We start from the raw sequence: 14,508 nt of genomic DNA, 5'->3' as shown, positions 1-14,508 counted from the left end.
GGTTTTATCTTGACTACAGGAGCTCTTCCAGCTGTAGTCGTGAGTTTTATCATGGGAAGTACTCTATTCAATGAAGTTTGTTTAATTTACTTCACTTGATTAAGTGCTCTATGGAGCTGTAAATGATAGTTTTTGATAGAGATTAATTTCAAGCTATGCCTTTCATGTCCTGTGTCCTTGTCCCCCGAAAGAAAAATCAAAAATAAAAAGCATTTCGGTCTTTGTATGGTGGAAATTCAGAGTGTCAATGGATTTTTAAAGTAGTATCAGTGACAATTTTCTGTGTACCCTCCATTGTTTTTTTTTAAGCATGTTTGCTTTGTGATGTGTCAGTCTTTAATTATCATAAAGAAATGTATTTCAGACACTATACTTGGGATCTTCTTCAAGCCTTTTTAAGATGCCTTTTGTTTTTTTAGTCCTTACAAGAAAAAAATTATTCACAGTCGCACATGTCAGATGAGAACAGTTTAGAAATGGCTACCAATTCAACTATAACTCTTCAAACCAAAATGGATACGAGTCTTGCAATGAAAAGAGAAGGTAACTACATGTGATTATTATCATTATTATGATCATTATCATGATCATTATTAATTATCATTATCATTAATTATCATTATTAATTCTCATTATCATTATTAATTACCATTATTATCATTATTATGTTTGCATATCTGAATTATTTGTTTCTGCTTTGGTCAGGCTTTTGTCTTTTTCTTGATTTCTTCTTTTAAGTACCTGTTGCCTTTGGTCAGCTTCACTGTCCCATGCACATTTACTTCAAATGTTAAGAAATGCCTAAAGTTATATAAGTTTATAACTTGTTGTAATGTAGTGTTACTTCACCTGAGTTTTACCGTAGCAGATGCATTCATCTTATTCTCTGGGCAAAGTAAGTTACTTTTATGCTACAGTTACTTTTTAATGAGTTTCCAAATGTATGAAAACACTTTTTCAAAAGGCAAATTGTTTACCCCTTTTTGCTCATGTCCTGCCAAACACCCTGAATTATTTTCACTGTTCTTTCCATATACACGGTGTAACCCAGTTTGTAAACTTGTACTGCAGGGATCTTTTGTTCATGTCAATGACTCTTGTACTGAATACATGTCTATTCTTTAGAGGCTTATTACATTTCAGTGTCAGTCAAATGCACTGTTACACTTTCGATTACTGTAAATGCTCTTGCTTTAAACAACATGGTGCTTTAGCCTTAACTGTATTGTTCCTTGTACTCCTTGATCATCAGTAAAGATGGCACATGACGATGCTTCTAATTTTTAGAAATTGTATTTTGCAAAGAAATCAAAGTTTTGTTATCATTTGAATGGCTGAGATTCTCATTGCATTATTAACATACTTTTTTGGGAATTATTTTAAACTTACTTTAGAAACGTTTTTGTTGTATTCCAGAAATATCCTACAGTCACCTCATGACATAGAAATAGGGGTGGCATTGAGACCACCTTATATTGTGGTCTTTCTGGGAAATGTTATAGACAACTCAGATTTACAGCAAGTATTTCAGGTGTGGTAAAATTCACGAGGATATTACTAACGATTTAGCACCAACGTGATGGAAAATGGAATACATATGCTAATCTTTTACTGTTACTTGCCACTTTTGTGTTTCATCAGAAATCTAGTTCCTTAGATGGCTTTCTTTTTTATGATCCTGCTCAAGAAATCCGGTGAAAATATCTAATAATATTGCAAGAGTTGAATTTAGGATTAAATACATACATACCTATTTTAAGAAAGAAGAATATTTAATTTTGGAAAATAGTGATTATTTTTTCAACTTCATTGTCCTCCCCAGAGAAATCCTTGCCATTGACTTGCATTAGGAACAGTTTTGGTTTCATGTCACGCTTTCCCTATTTGTGCTTCATTCATCCTTCCAGATGAGATGCTGGTTATAGTAACTCAGTCCTTTGGTAGCTGAATTACACTCCTGTTTAGCATGGGGTACCACTTCCTGGTCATTTGAAAAGAAAACTGAATGAACACGTGAAGGAACACTCTTAGGCTGTGCTATTTGCAGCCTGCCCCACAATCTTCACTGATTCAATGTCCTGTTATCTCTGCAAAAGGAACTGTGCGATGGTGTGTCCCGTGTCTCTTTTTGCCTCTGGCTTCAGTCATTACACTGGACTGCAGGTTGCCTATTGTCATAGACAGACTTCTAACTTGAAGTATTGCAATAAGCTTATTTAAATGCTTTATAAACATGCTCAGTGTCCCAGGATGTTGTAGTACAGATGATGAATATAGTTTTGTTCTGTGTGTTGGTGAAGGAAACAGTTGTATCTCTGTTACTATTATAGTAGTATCCTAACATTTTGAAGAAACTTGCTGTGTTATACGCTGAACTGAATATGACTCCCGAAGATTACATTCATGCCTTTTAGTGTCTGATTCTAGTAAGTCAACTGTGTTTACTTATTCTGATATAGAAAATGAGGTAAAATTGTTCTAGAAAGTGTGGAATAAATCTGCCAGAAAGTGTTTCAAGTACTAAATATATCTTTCTAATAATTTGTGTGTGTTTAGGTTTGTGGTTTTGTTTGTTTTTATTCCAGAAAATAGACCTCAGCATGAGGAGCTGGAGATACTAGAGCCCAGGAGTCTGGAAAGTGAACAGCAACAATATAGTTCTGGTGAAAGCTATAGAAAGCAGTTGGAACAGGTGAAACCAAACTGTGTTAATGCAAGAAAAAAATGGCCAATTCAAGAAGTGACACAAAAAAGCTGTTATAAAGAGGTAAAGTAACAGGAATATGTATTGGTGTTCTAGCTGTAGCACATTGAAAAAATTGTGTTCTTTGTTGTGCTCCTTGTGTGGAATAATACTTTGCTTTGCTCCTATAGGGAAGACAATCGAGCCTTGAACAATCTGGTCATTCTGTTTCAAAAGGATTATCACCACCAGATGCTGTTTCTAAGAAAAATGATCCATTGCAAGTTTGTGGAACACCAAGCACTGCGTATAATGATTATATGGACTGGTAAGCTACTTATTTGAGCTACATACTCATGAATGGTAGTTAGTCTCTGCAAGCCTTCAGCAGTTTTTAACAGGATTTCTTAAACTTTTATGTTCAGAGGGGAAACAAGATTTCTGAGTGCTTCAAGTGGCTGACTTGAAGATTCAGGTTGCATTTAGGGAACTTTGCCTTCCCTGTCAGCTTTTCAGCATTTGGAAGTACTCCATCAAATCACAAAGTCCCTGTTACAGCATTTACCTCTTTCTCTCATCTTTGCTACATGACACTTCCGTTCAAATGGCTTGTTTTTTGTGACTGACAGGTTTATAGATTGATAACTATATATCTGTCTGGTTCGCATGATGGAAGAGTCTGTGGGGCTTTTATTTTTTTTTTTTTTTTTTTTTAAAGTGTAAGGAATGTAGAGGCTTGCAGAATTGAGCACTCAAGTTTGGATAAATAAATGCTAGTATTTCCTGTCTTAAATTAGGCATAAACCCCTGTATGTTGATAAACCTTTCTAATTATATGATTACTTATTATTTTTCTAAGTCTCTATAGTGAATTGTACAGGTCAAGGCTGTATGATGAGTAATCACTGTTCCTGTTGGTAGAACCTCTGTCTCTGTAGCTGTAGAATTTAGAATATATGTAGTGATTGAAGCACATTCTCATGATGGAACTTGACAAAAATGGTCCTTGAACAGATTCTTTTCTTGCTTCTATCGAACTTTGATGATATGGAAATTAATAAAAAGATTTCTCATTACACACCATATGTACAGCACACAGTAAATATGTAGAATTGTTGAGTGCTTTTGTGTTCAGCAAGAACTGTGCCTTTTACTGGTTTTGACTATTTTTTCAAACTTATTTTCTACCAAAGTAGTCCTAGGTATATAAATTATTTTCCAGTTCTTTATTTTTTTTTCTGAAATACTTGGTCTTTACACTCATATACAGCATAGTGAAACCTCTCAAAAAACACTCTTATTGCCTTGAAGTTGTTTGTCAAATTATGCTCACTTAGAAAAAAAAAATCTCCCTTAATCTAAAAAGGTTTTGAATAAAGAACAATAAGATGAAGAAAACCAACTATGGCTCAGGCTATCTTGCTGTCTTACAGTCAGATGCTCTTGTTATATGGTCCTTTCATTTTTTCAGTTGTGGGGAGTGTCAGTATCTGAAGATGGGCATTTAATTAGATACTGTTTTAAGAAATAGGTCTTAAGTATGTTGTAGTTTAAGTGTACTTCTCAAGAACTTCTAAGTCAAGAAGTTGAAGTGATCTTAATGCTAACTATTGAATGTAGCAGAGGTTTGGGCTTTTGGTAGTCAATAGGGTTTAATTATAAAGCACTGAAGATTTCAGTTTTGTTAGAATAATCTTAAAAGAAAAAACTCAAACATCAAAGTGCTGATATTGTTCATAACTTTAGTTTCAGAACACCGCTTGTAAAGAACAACTTTCTACCAGGATGTCAAATTTCTACTCCCTACAGCCAGCTCCCATATATCCTACCACATACTCCAGCAACTCCATTTCAAAATCAAGGTGGCTTGCAGGTAACAATTTTAGGCTGTCTTCTGCCACTTTCCAATATGTATCTTTGTTGGAGACTACTTTAGGTTAAATATATGCATGTATGTCTACATGTGTGTTGTTTTTTTTTTTAATCTAAAGTTGCTGTTCATCTTTCTGGATGAGTAATGGAAAGCAGTTTGTATTGCTTATTCTCAAAATAACTGTTTCTTCATATGTATGTCTGAATTTAGGTAAAATAAGTCAGCTCTTGAAAAATCAGTTCAGCTGTGTCAAAATCCTGAAGCCTTTGTCTGAAATCAAAGCCTTTTTAGATTCTACTTCATGACAAAGGCAACGACCGGAGTCACTATTTTTGTTCTGCTGTGCTTTTATAGTGGTACTACCCACTATAGTGGAGTACCCAGAGAGAGAAGCAGTGTGTTCGAAACTGTAAGAGTCTGAGAGATGTAAAAGAATGAAGAATTACATTCCTTCTCCATTTTGTTAAATTTCACAAATTTTAGTGCATTTGTAGTGACTCGAAATTGTGTAAAAATGGGTTACCTTAGATGAGTTGCACACTAAGATAGGAATATTCCCAATTGTAGATAGAATTGGGGGATATGTTTAATCTTCCTAACGGAAGATTAATATTATTAAATAGGATGAATATTATTAAAGAAGATTAATATTAAAACTTGGTGGCTATTCTACAGCTGTTCTAAAGCAATACAGGCTGTTTCAGCTTCAAAGCACTGAAGTTTCTTAGCCAGTAGTTAGCTTCAAATAAAATAGTAGGTGATTTGAGTACAGCTCTATGTTGGTTGTATGCTGTGACTGGAAGTGTCTTAGGCTAGTTTCCAACTTTGTCTGTAAAGAGGGAAGTGTCTCTAAGAATCTGAGAAGCCTTATTAAAGAAGATCCTGTTCTTGATTTTCAATGTGAAGAGCATTGGTATCTTTTATAAGAATCCAGTGATGTTGCATACCAGGTGATGATCACTATACAAATACTTTTGCTATGGGGATCTTTAGCTTTCAAGACAAACATACTTAAGCTATAGCTTTACCACACTTGTTCAGAAAGACCAAGACAGAGCATATTAACTTAATAAGAATTAGAGCTACCTTTTTCCACTGCATGTTATACTAATAATTATTTACTTAGCTTTTTCTGTATGTACGCAGGTTCCAGCCTCTATATCTTCACATGAATGTATTTCCATCAAAGGAAGAGTTTATACAATATTAAAGCAAATAGGAAGTGGAGGCTCAAGTAAGGTAAGATGCTCTTTTTACCATTGTGTAAAAGGTATATGTTACTCATTTACACAGTAGGAGTCACATTGTAAATATGCATGTTGAAGTAATCTAGTAAGGATTGCCTAGTACTAAAGCGTACAAAGTGTTGAGTGACCTAGAAAAATCTAGAAACTTGTCATTTTAATGCTGTGTTCAGACTTTGTCATGGATGCAGAATAAATATAGTGCACAGATTTTATTTGGTATAATGCTGTTTTATCTGAGTCTGCAGATAGCCAGCAATAATAACTGAATTAATGTCTTATTATGAAAATGATGCTTCAATAATTACAGGATTTTAAGCACAGTACTCTTCATATTAGTGGAGAAATAAAGTAAAAACAGTGGGTGGATAAAGGGGAAGTCTTGTAGTAAAGAATAAACAGTGAACAGAAATTCTGATAGATGTAGTCAGAACACTGAACAGAAGTTACAAAAATAGGAAAAAGTGATCATCTAACTCTCGTGAGCATCTAAAAATCTCATTTAAATCAGTAAACAATGGTGGGAGCCCACTTCCTTTTGGTTTCTGCATGAAGGCCTGAAGGTAGATTATGTATGCTCTTGAAGATAACAATTTCTAGGGTGGAATGAGTAGTAAAACTACTGATAAAATCAGCTGTTCTGTTATAAGAGGTATGCTGCAGTATTACTGTACATCTTAATTTGAGAGGCTATTGTTTTGGGGCAGTGTGATTACATAGGTGGGAAATGTGTGGTTTGTAAGATTGATTCAAAGTTCCTGAAGTAGACAGGCCATCCCTTATTACTGAAGTCTTTTTTACCTTATGTGAGAAGTGGAGTGTCAATATGACTGAAATGGTAAGCTGCTTTTACAAAGAAAATTTGGGTCATAGGAGCTTGAGAAACAGAAATTTTCTTGTTCAGAAGATAAAGAACTATAACAAAACCAACAGAAGCAGTTTTGTGTGAATTAGGTTTCTGTCTGCATTCTTCTGTCTCCCACACCTCTATTTTACCTGTATGCTTGTCTGTGAAAACCATGTTACTATTCAGAGAGACTCATTGACCAGCTTCCATCAGTGAGGACCTCCCAAAAGAAAAGCCTCCTGTGCTGCCAGTGTCCAGCTGTAGAATGAGGCAGGATAGAAGGGGACCTCTGCATGTCACTTGGTCTAATGGTCTGCTTAAGCAAAACCAAAGGAGAGCAGGTTGCTCATAGTTTCTTGCAGTTGAGTTTTGGTTATCACCAAGGATGCAGATTTCACAGCCTCTCTGGACAGCCTGTTCCCTTGTTTGACTACATAATGATGAAAAAAGTTTCCAGATACCTACTCGTAATTTTCCTTTTTTGCTATGCTTGCTGCCTCTCATACTTGGATGGTTCCAGAGGGCTCTTTTTCATGCCTTCCCTTTAAATAGCTGAAGACAGCAATAAGATTCCCCATAGCCTTCTTATCCTAAGGCTGGAGGCTCAGTGCTCTCAGCCTCTTCTCATGGGCCCTGTGGTCTAACCTCCAAATAATCTCAGTGTGATGAAATGGATGTGCAGTGGCAGGTCAAACACTTTTCTCTGTGGGGGGTTTTTTTTGCATTCTTTACCTTAGGAACACTCCAGACTTGTGGTCAAATACCTCTAGTGAAATATAATGTGGTACCAAGATGGTTTCTGACAGAGGGTTGTAACTTGTGGCTCCTTTCTTAATTTTTCTTCATGCTGACTTAAATAAACTTCTTAAATTTAGTGTTGGTTGTTCATTTTGAAAAAGTAAACTTTTAAAATTCTAGCTGTGGTGAGATGGACCATAGCAAATCAGAATTAGGATTGAATGAAGTTAACTGATACTGTTTTGCAGGTGTTTCAAGTACTGGATGAAAAGAAGCAGCTGTATGCAGTCAAATATGTGAATCTGGAGGAAGCTGATCAACATACTGTTGAGAGCTATAAGAATGAAATCGCTCATTTGAGTAAACTGCAGCAACATAGCGATAAGATCATCCGCCTTTATGGCTAGTGAGTAAACACTATTTTTTTAAAAACATTATCTTTTTATATAAAGAAGTTGCCTTAAATTTTAACCTAAGTATATTTATTTATTTTTAGTGAAATTACTGATCATCATATCTACATGGTAATGGAATGTGGAAATATTGATCTCAACAGCTGGCTTAAAAAGAAAAAAAACATTGATCCTTTGGAACGAAAGAGCTATTGGAAAAACATGCTGGAAGCTGTTCACACAATCCATGAATATGGTATTCTTAAATAAAACACTTTTAAGAAACGTCCAAAGAAAAATTTGATCTTGGCTGGATAATGCTTATCTGTACCTTCTATCTGTGCAAGGACTATGGCAATTGAGCAATAAAAAAACCCCATACTAGTAACTTGGATTGACTTTAACCTCTATTTTACAGGCATTATTCACAGTGATCTGAAACCAGCAAACTTTCTGATAGTTGATGGAATGTTGAAACTAATTGACTTTGGCATTGCAAACCAAATGCAACCAGATGTGACAAGCATCATTAAAGATTCTCAGGTAAAATATTTCTGTAAAAATTGATGTACACTTTCTATAAAGTGCTATAGTATTTCCTCCTGATGTTGGTGAAAGTATTAACTTCAATGAATACTGAAATTTTATGCTGAGTGGTTTTAAATGTATATATAAATATTCATATGTATGATTTTTTGATGTTTTTATCGAACAGAATAAAAACGACCCTCAGCCTTAACAGAAACAAATTTTCAAGATGCTTTTCAGTGTTTTGAGGCAAAAATTTAACATTTTATCAAGTGAGTTAAATTAAGTATGTGTTTCATTTAAAAGAATATTTTTACATTTTTATGGCTAGGTTGGCACAATGAATTACATGCCACCTGAAGCAATAAAAGATATGTCTTCCTATGGAGAAAATGGGAAGTCTCGATCTAAGGTAACAAATCTTTTTTTCTCCTGTTCCCTTAATGTTAAGAAGAAAGTAATTGAGTCATATATCATAAAACTTGGTTTTCTTAAAATCTCCCACTGAAACTAGAACAGAAGGAAATCCATTGTGCCACAGTGATGATGGGCAGTGATTGAAGGTTAAGTTTATTCCTCTCAACTACATAAAAGCATTTTGCAGGTAGTGTTTAGAAAAAAAGTGCTGAATTAATAAGTAAAATTGAAAGCAAAACACATGCACAGTCTTAAGCTTTGGAGGAGCTGTTAATAATATAATAATAGTATCTAAAGTGATAAATGTAAAAATATTTTAAAATACATTTTTATGGACAATATAAACCAGTCTTCCAGTATTTATAGTGTGAATGGCATTGAACAGCAATGTAGAGTACAGTGAAATGCATGAAGCATTTCAGGTATCAGAGGCTGCACTGATGACTAAGGATATAAAAGTCTTTTGAGCATCTTAAGGGTCCACTGTGGTATGCATCTCTGACAAGTCTTTTTTTGCACAGAAATAGTTCCAGGGCAGAGCCTTCAGGGTTTTTTTTTTCTGGGAGGGTCTTCCATGGAGTGAATCATTCTTCAGTCACTTCTTGGTTGCCTATTGTGCAGTTTGTGCTTTTGTTTTAGGTTCCTTCTCCCAAAACCTGAGGGAGCTCTTAGGGTACTGCTGGCTGCTACACAGCTACATTTTAGCATTCTGCATAAGTAACTCATAAATAAATCTTTTTCTGAAAGCAAGAATATTTGCTTTCTGATACAAACCATTGTTAGTGTGTTTGCTTAAGCAGCAAAATACAATGATGCTTGTGTCAATGTCATATTTTTAATTATTTTACGTCAATGGCAGGTTTTGCAAGAAATGAGTGATACCTAATATATTCTTGTTAAAGATGATATAGGGAGTCTAGTATTTTACAGAACACACTTATGTGTTCTGTACACCCCATTAATTTTTCTAGGCTACAGAGTACTGTGTGTTGCAGAACTCTAACTTCACTGGGGCAATGGAATGTGAATGTTGAGGAAAATGCTGAAGGAAAGCAATTTCACATGGCAGTCAAATCTCAGTTAAGAGGCGAATAGTTTTGTGGAAAGGTTTAAAAAAAAAAACAACATATTTATATTTACATGCATATAGACGTTCAAAGATTGTGACTTTTTGACAGTTGTATGGAAGTATTGCTGTCTAGTGAAACACAATCTTTCTAAAAACAGAATAGAATGTTTTATAGATGGATTTCTTTTCTTCAAGTGCTTCACCCTCAACAGGAGAAGTGGAAACTATTCCTGTAAGGAACAGCCCAGGTGTGGTGGCTGAAATCTTGATCTGAATCCTTTGAACCCAGAGGAACTGAACTATGGCTTCCCACTTTGGGGACATAGCTGTGATGTCTCACTGGTTTTTGAATTGGATTCATTTAGTATGCTTTTATTTGCTTGTACTCATAAACCTGAAATTAGAATCCTCCTGTTCAACTTAAGGACTAACTTTAATTTTATTTTTAGTTGAAGTAAGTTGATCTTCAAAGATCATAAATAAAAATAGCTTTCTTGTAGAATATTACTGAGTGAAACCACATCACTGTTTTAGTAGATAATGGCATGCTGTCTTGGTCATTATGTGTAATAGTTACTAAAATCTGTTACTCAATGGAAAATAGACACATTAAGTGAAATGACTGTAGAATTGTATGATAAATGGACTGAAGGGACAGTTCCTTAAGTGAGGAGTAATCTTATCTTTTTTTGGTTTTATATTAGATAAGTCCCAAAAGTGATGTGTGGTCATTGGGATGCATTTTGTACTGTATGACATATGGAAGGACTCCATTTCAGCATATAACAAATCCAATTAATAAACTCCATGCTATTGTTGATCCTAGTTATGAAATAGAATTTCCAGATATTGCTGAGAAGGATCTTCAAGATGTGCTAAAGGTAATTCTCCCTTAAGATTAATTTTGATGCAAATAGCAGCAACCTCTTTATTTAAAGCATATTTTCTTAAACTGGATGAGTTGTGCTTGATTTTTTTTATTTATTTTTTTTTTTGCAAATAAATGCTCACTGCTACTTGTAGGAACACGCTTTATTTCAAAACAAGACTTAATGGAGATAGAGCTGCTTCATATAGTTTCCATGGTAAAAGTCTATTTTCAGCTCAGTAGCAAATAAACATGTAAACAGTTAAAGCAGCCTGGCTTAACTCCTCTGGCTGAGCACCCCAAAGTAGGTACAGTAGCTTTTGTACTCACTATCCCTTCCCTCAGCTGGGATATTTGTCTGGGTTTGAAACTTGGCCTGTGCTTTTACTGGCCCTCATGTTCCTCAGCAATTAATGAGCTGAAATGCAGAAACACTTATCCCCTTCACTTTCAAATCTTTGTGTCATTCAGAATAAAAGGATATTTTAGGTTCTGATCTTCACGTCTTCCAACATTTGTATCTTGTTTTTACTCAAGCAACAACTTTACTCTGAAGATAATTGCTAATGAAGGCAATTAAGTTAATCTGTTATTGTATTTTGAGTTGAGTCTGAGTATGTAGTTTGGCAGTAAGAAGTCCTGACATACATTATAAGGTCTTTACATACCATCACTTTTAATACTTAAGAAAATTATTGCTTTATAGGCAAAGCATTCTTCCTCTTCTTTTTATTTTCATTTGCAGCGCTGTTTAGTAAGAAATCCTAAACAACGGATATCTGTTTCAGAGTTGCTGATACATCCATATGTTCAAATTCAAAGTCATTGTCAAACAGGTACATTTCTTTTTAAAATACATTTTTATTTAATAGTACTTCTGTTTAAGATGACAAAATGCTTTACTCTCATACATACTTTCCACTTGCTGGCATAAAAATAATTTGTTTGGTGCCCATGTATGTTTCAGAATTGACTTCAGTATTTTAATTTTTAATCTGTTCACTGACTTCTTGTATACCTCTTAAGCTGCACTGGTAATTTATACATAGTAGTATACAACTTTAGCATAATTCTAAATTAACTGCAGGTGTTCCAAATGCAAAAGGAACAACAGAGGAAATGAAACGTATCCTTGGCCAGCTTGTTGGCTTGAATTCTCCCAACTCTATTTCTAGAGCTGCTAGGGTAAGTAGATTTTCTTTTCTGTTTTATGTGGTAGTGCATGCTCATGCAAACAGAGATAAGAATGTTTGGTAGTGAAAACTGAAAGGATACATGTATCAGAACTTTTACTATGGCTGGAAAAATATACCTTGTAGTGCTTTTGTTTGCAAGCATGCAGAATCTCTGCACGTCCCTCTGAATGGGAACAGTTGAAAGGATAATCATAATCTTGGTTTTAGCTTTTTCTTTCCTTTCTACCTTCCAGTACATCTGTATTGTTTTATTTCCAAACTCTCCACTGCCCCGGAATCTCCCCTCTAAAACAGGCCTTGCTGTGCTGCTTTGCTTTTAAGATGCCCCAAGACTGTGGTAGGTCTTCTAGTTTAAGAACAGTCTTTATGGACAAATGATGTAAATCGATCTGTCAAGTGTGCAAGCTACTGGACTACAACTGATCTTACTTCCTGGAAGCTGCTGAACTACTGCTATTTGTAAATTAGTCCCTGTATGTTGAGGTATTATGATTTCAGCCTCTTGGTTTACTGCCTTGAAAGGAAAGTGTGATAACTCTTCACCAACTCAGTTCTTTCCACCCTTCTTTCAAAAGAGGTGATGGTGTTCAAATATAAAGGTTAGGTGGAATGCAAATCTGCTTTCATGGGGAGGAAAGCAAATTGAGTTTGCAGAAAGTAAATCTAAAGAAGTTTGCTTAAACTTACACAGTTAGTCATACCTTTTTTTTTTAAATATGGAGGTGAATGAGCAATTATCCTTTTAACAATATTGTGATGTGTCTGTGTTTGTGGCCACTGTTTTTATCTCATATAAAGCTTGCTCACCCAGTGTATGCAAACGTGTCTCTCCTTCCATGCTGGTGTTTCACATCAGAGACACTTAATGAAGTAAACTTGATTTTAAAATCTCTGTTTAAATCTTCTCTACCAACTTGTGAAGCTCTATACCTTTGCTTATGCTGCTAGGTCAGTGTATGTGTTTTCTCTTAGGCACTACATTGCATTACAACTGGTACAACTGTGCTTTCGTAAATGTATATTTTCTGATCTCTGAGAAGGAAATTTTAGTATGGAGTTTGTAGTATTTCAGTATATGATGACTTATTTCAAGTGGTAATGTTTGTTATAAAGATGTAGTTTGAATCCATGTGCGATACAGCTGTGTTCACCTGAATATCTATGTTTTTATTAACTTTCAGACTTTATATGAACAGTGCAACAGTGGTAAAAGTCTTGATGTATCAGCATTTGCAAAACCTGGGAGTCAAAAAACATGGACAATGAAATGATATGCTGCTGTTCAGGATGCAACAGAGATGTTTGGTCTGTTCAAAAAATATTTTGTGCTGCTGGCTTTTAAAAGGACACTCAGCATAAAGTTCACATTTACATGTTCTTTGTCTTCTGATAATGCTTGCAGATCATTAAAAATAATTTAATTGGATGCTTTTCACTGTAAGCTGTTTCTCTCTTTGCGTGCCACTTGGATTGAACAAAGAGAACTGCTATGTGGTGATTTTTGTGTTTGGAGTACAAAAATATGTGAGAATCTTCAAGCTCTTATCTCCTGAAGCTAAAACAAAAAAGTTCATAAAATGCAAACTGGTGTACACAGAAAACATGCAAATATCTCTTGAAATATCTCCTATGATGTGAACACAGAGTTTTATACTGTTCCGTGCCTTGCCAATAAATGCCTCTTGTGTCCAGTTTAATCATAACTTATAAGAGTGCTTAATTCCTTAGTCATCAGCTACAATACTGGTAGATGCATGTGAAAGTCACTTGGGTTTTGGGCTATTCCTGTGGTTAAGTGACATGGTGGAAGCATCAGTACTGTTCTGAAGAGTTATATGAATAAAATGACGTTTGTTCTATTAAAGATGCTACTATAAATCCAGTATGCTTTTTTCAAAATAGAAAACACACCAAGATTCATGATGGTCAGAAATCACTAATTTGGATTTTTAAAAGCATTAATACTAAGCACTCTTTAAAATGCACTGAATGTAGTGGGACTGTTTCTTACATGATTATTAGTGGACTGATCAGGTTTTGTTTTAACAGAGTTACATTTCTGGTGCAGGTGTATGAATTCTAAATTTAGTAAGTCATTGAAAGACATTAAAATGACATCTAATAGTTTTAAATTGGAAAAAAAATAAAAAAAACAAAACAAACAAACAAAACCCAACCTTGGCTTCAGTTTCCTGACAGCTGCCATGCTGGAGCTTGTCAGTGCTCTATCTTGATCAAGAATTTTGAATTAGTCTCTTCTGCCTTTCATTCATAACAGCCCTGCCTATAAAGATCCCAACTTCATTATTAAGTTTATCTATGTGAATTAAGAGTGTGCCACACTCCTTGATCAGTGATGGAAAAAGTTCAAGGTCAGCACTAGAGAAGCTTACCTTGACAATTCCTGCATATTAAATTACTGAGTTCATGTTTTCTTACCTTGAACACTGAAGTATTTTAAAACCTTTGATAGCTTTTGTATTTTGTGTTTAAGTTTGGATAACTGATTTTGGGAAGAGATGTTGTAATGCTTCAAATGCGTTGAGGAGGGAGGTTTGTCTTTCATTGTAAGCCAATATTTAAGTACTTTCCCCCCTCCTTGTTTTCCTTCAGCTTGCCTGGATTCACATTATTTAGTTTTTTTGGTTTGTGT

At 34.9% G+C, this 14,508-nt stretch overlaps 1 protein-coding gene across 3 annotated transcripts in view; it reads left to right on the top strand.

Moving 5' to 3' along the window:
* Window positions 1-13,281, top strand: part of TTK (TTK protein kinase) — a 33,144-nt gene extending 19,863 nt beyond the window's left edge. For all 3 annotated transcript variants that reach the window (XM_082050148.1, XM_082050149.1, XM_082050150.1), the window contains 13 exons: window positions 420-543; window positions 2,586-2,767; window positions 2,875-3,011; window positions 4,430-4,556; window positions 5,703-5,795; window positions 7,634-7,791; window positions 7,882-8,033; window positions 8,196-8,320; window positions 8,637-8,717; window positions 10,496-10,672; window positions 11,405-11,495; window positions 11,747-11,844; window positions 13,037-13,281. In XM_082050148.1, coding sequence (XP_081906274.1) covers window positions 420-543; window positions 2,586-2,767; window positions 2,875-3,011; window positions 4,430-4,556; window positions 5,703-5,795; window positions 7,634-7,791; window positions 7,882-8,033; window positions 8,196-8,320; window positions 8,637-8,717; window positions 10,496-10,672; window positions 11,405-11,495; window positions 11,747-11,844; window positions 13,037-13,126 — 1,635 coding nt within the window. In that variant the 3' untranslated portion in view covers window positions 13,127-13,281. The remainder of the gene's footprint in view (window positions 1-419; window positions 544-2,585; window positions 2,768-2,874; window positions 3,012-4,429; window positions 4,557-5,702; window positions 5,796-7,633; window positions 7,792-7,881; window positions 8,034-8,195; window positions 8,321-8,636; window positions 8,718-10,495; window positions 10,673-11,404; window positions 11,496-11,746; window positions 11,845-13,036) is intronic.
* Window positions 13,282-14,508: the final 1,227 nt, after the last annotated feature.

Source organism: Streptopelia decaocto (genome assembly GCF_964273445.1).
Source record: "Streptopelia decaocto genome assembly, chromosome: 3".
In the NCBI taxonomy this organism is placed as follows: domain Eukaryota; kingdom Metazoa; phylum Chordata; class Aves; order Columbiformes; family Columbidae; genus Streptopelia; species Streptopelia decaocto.
This window is presented reverse-complemented; position numbering and strand designations above follow the sequence as displayed.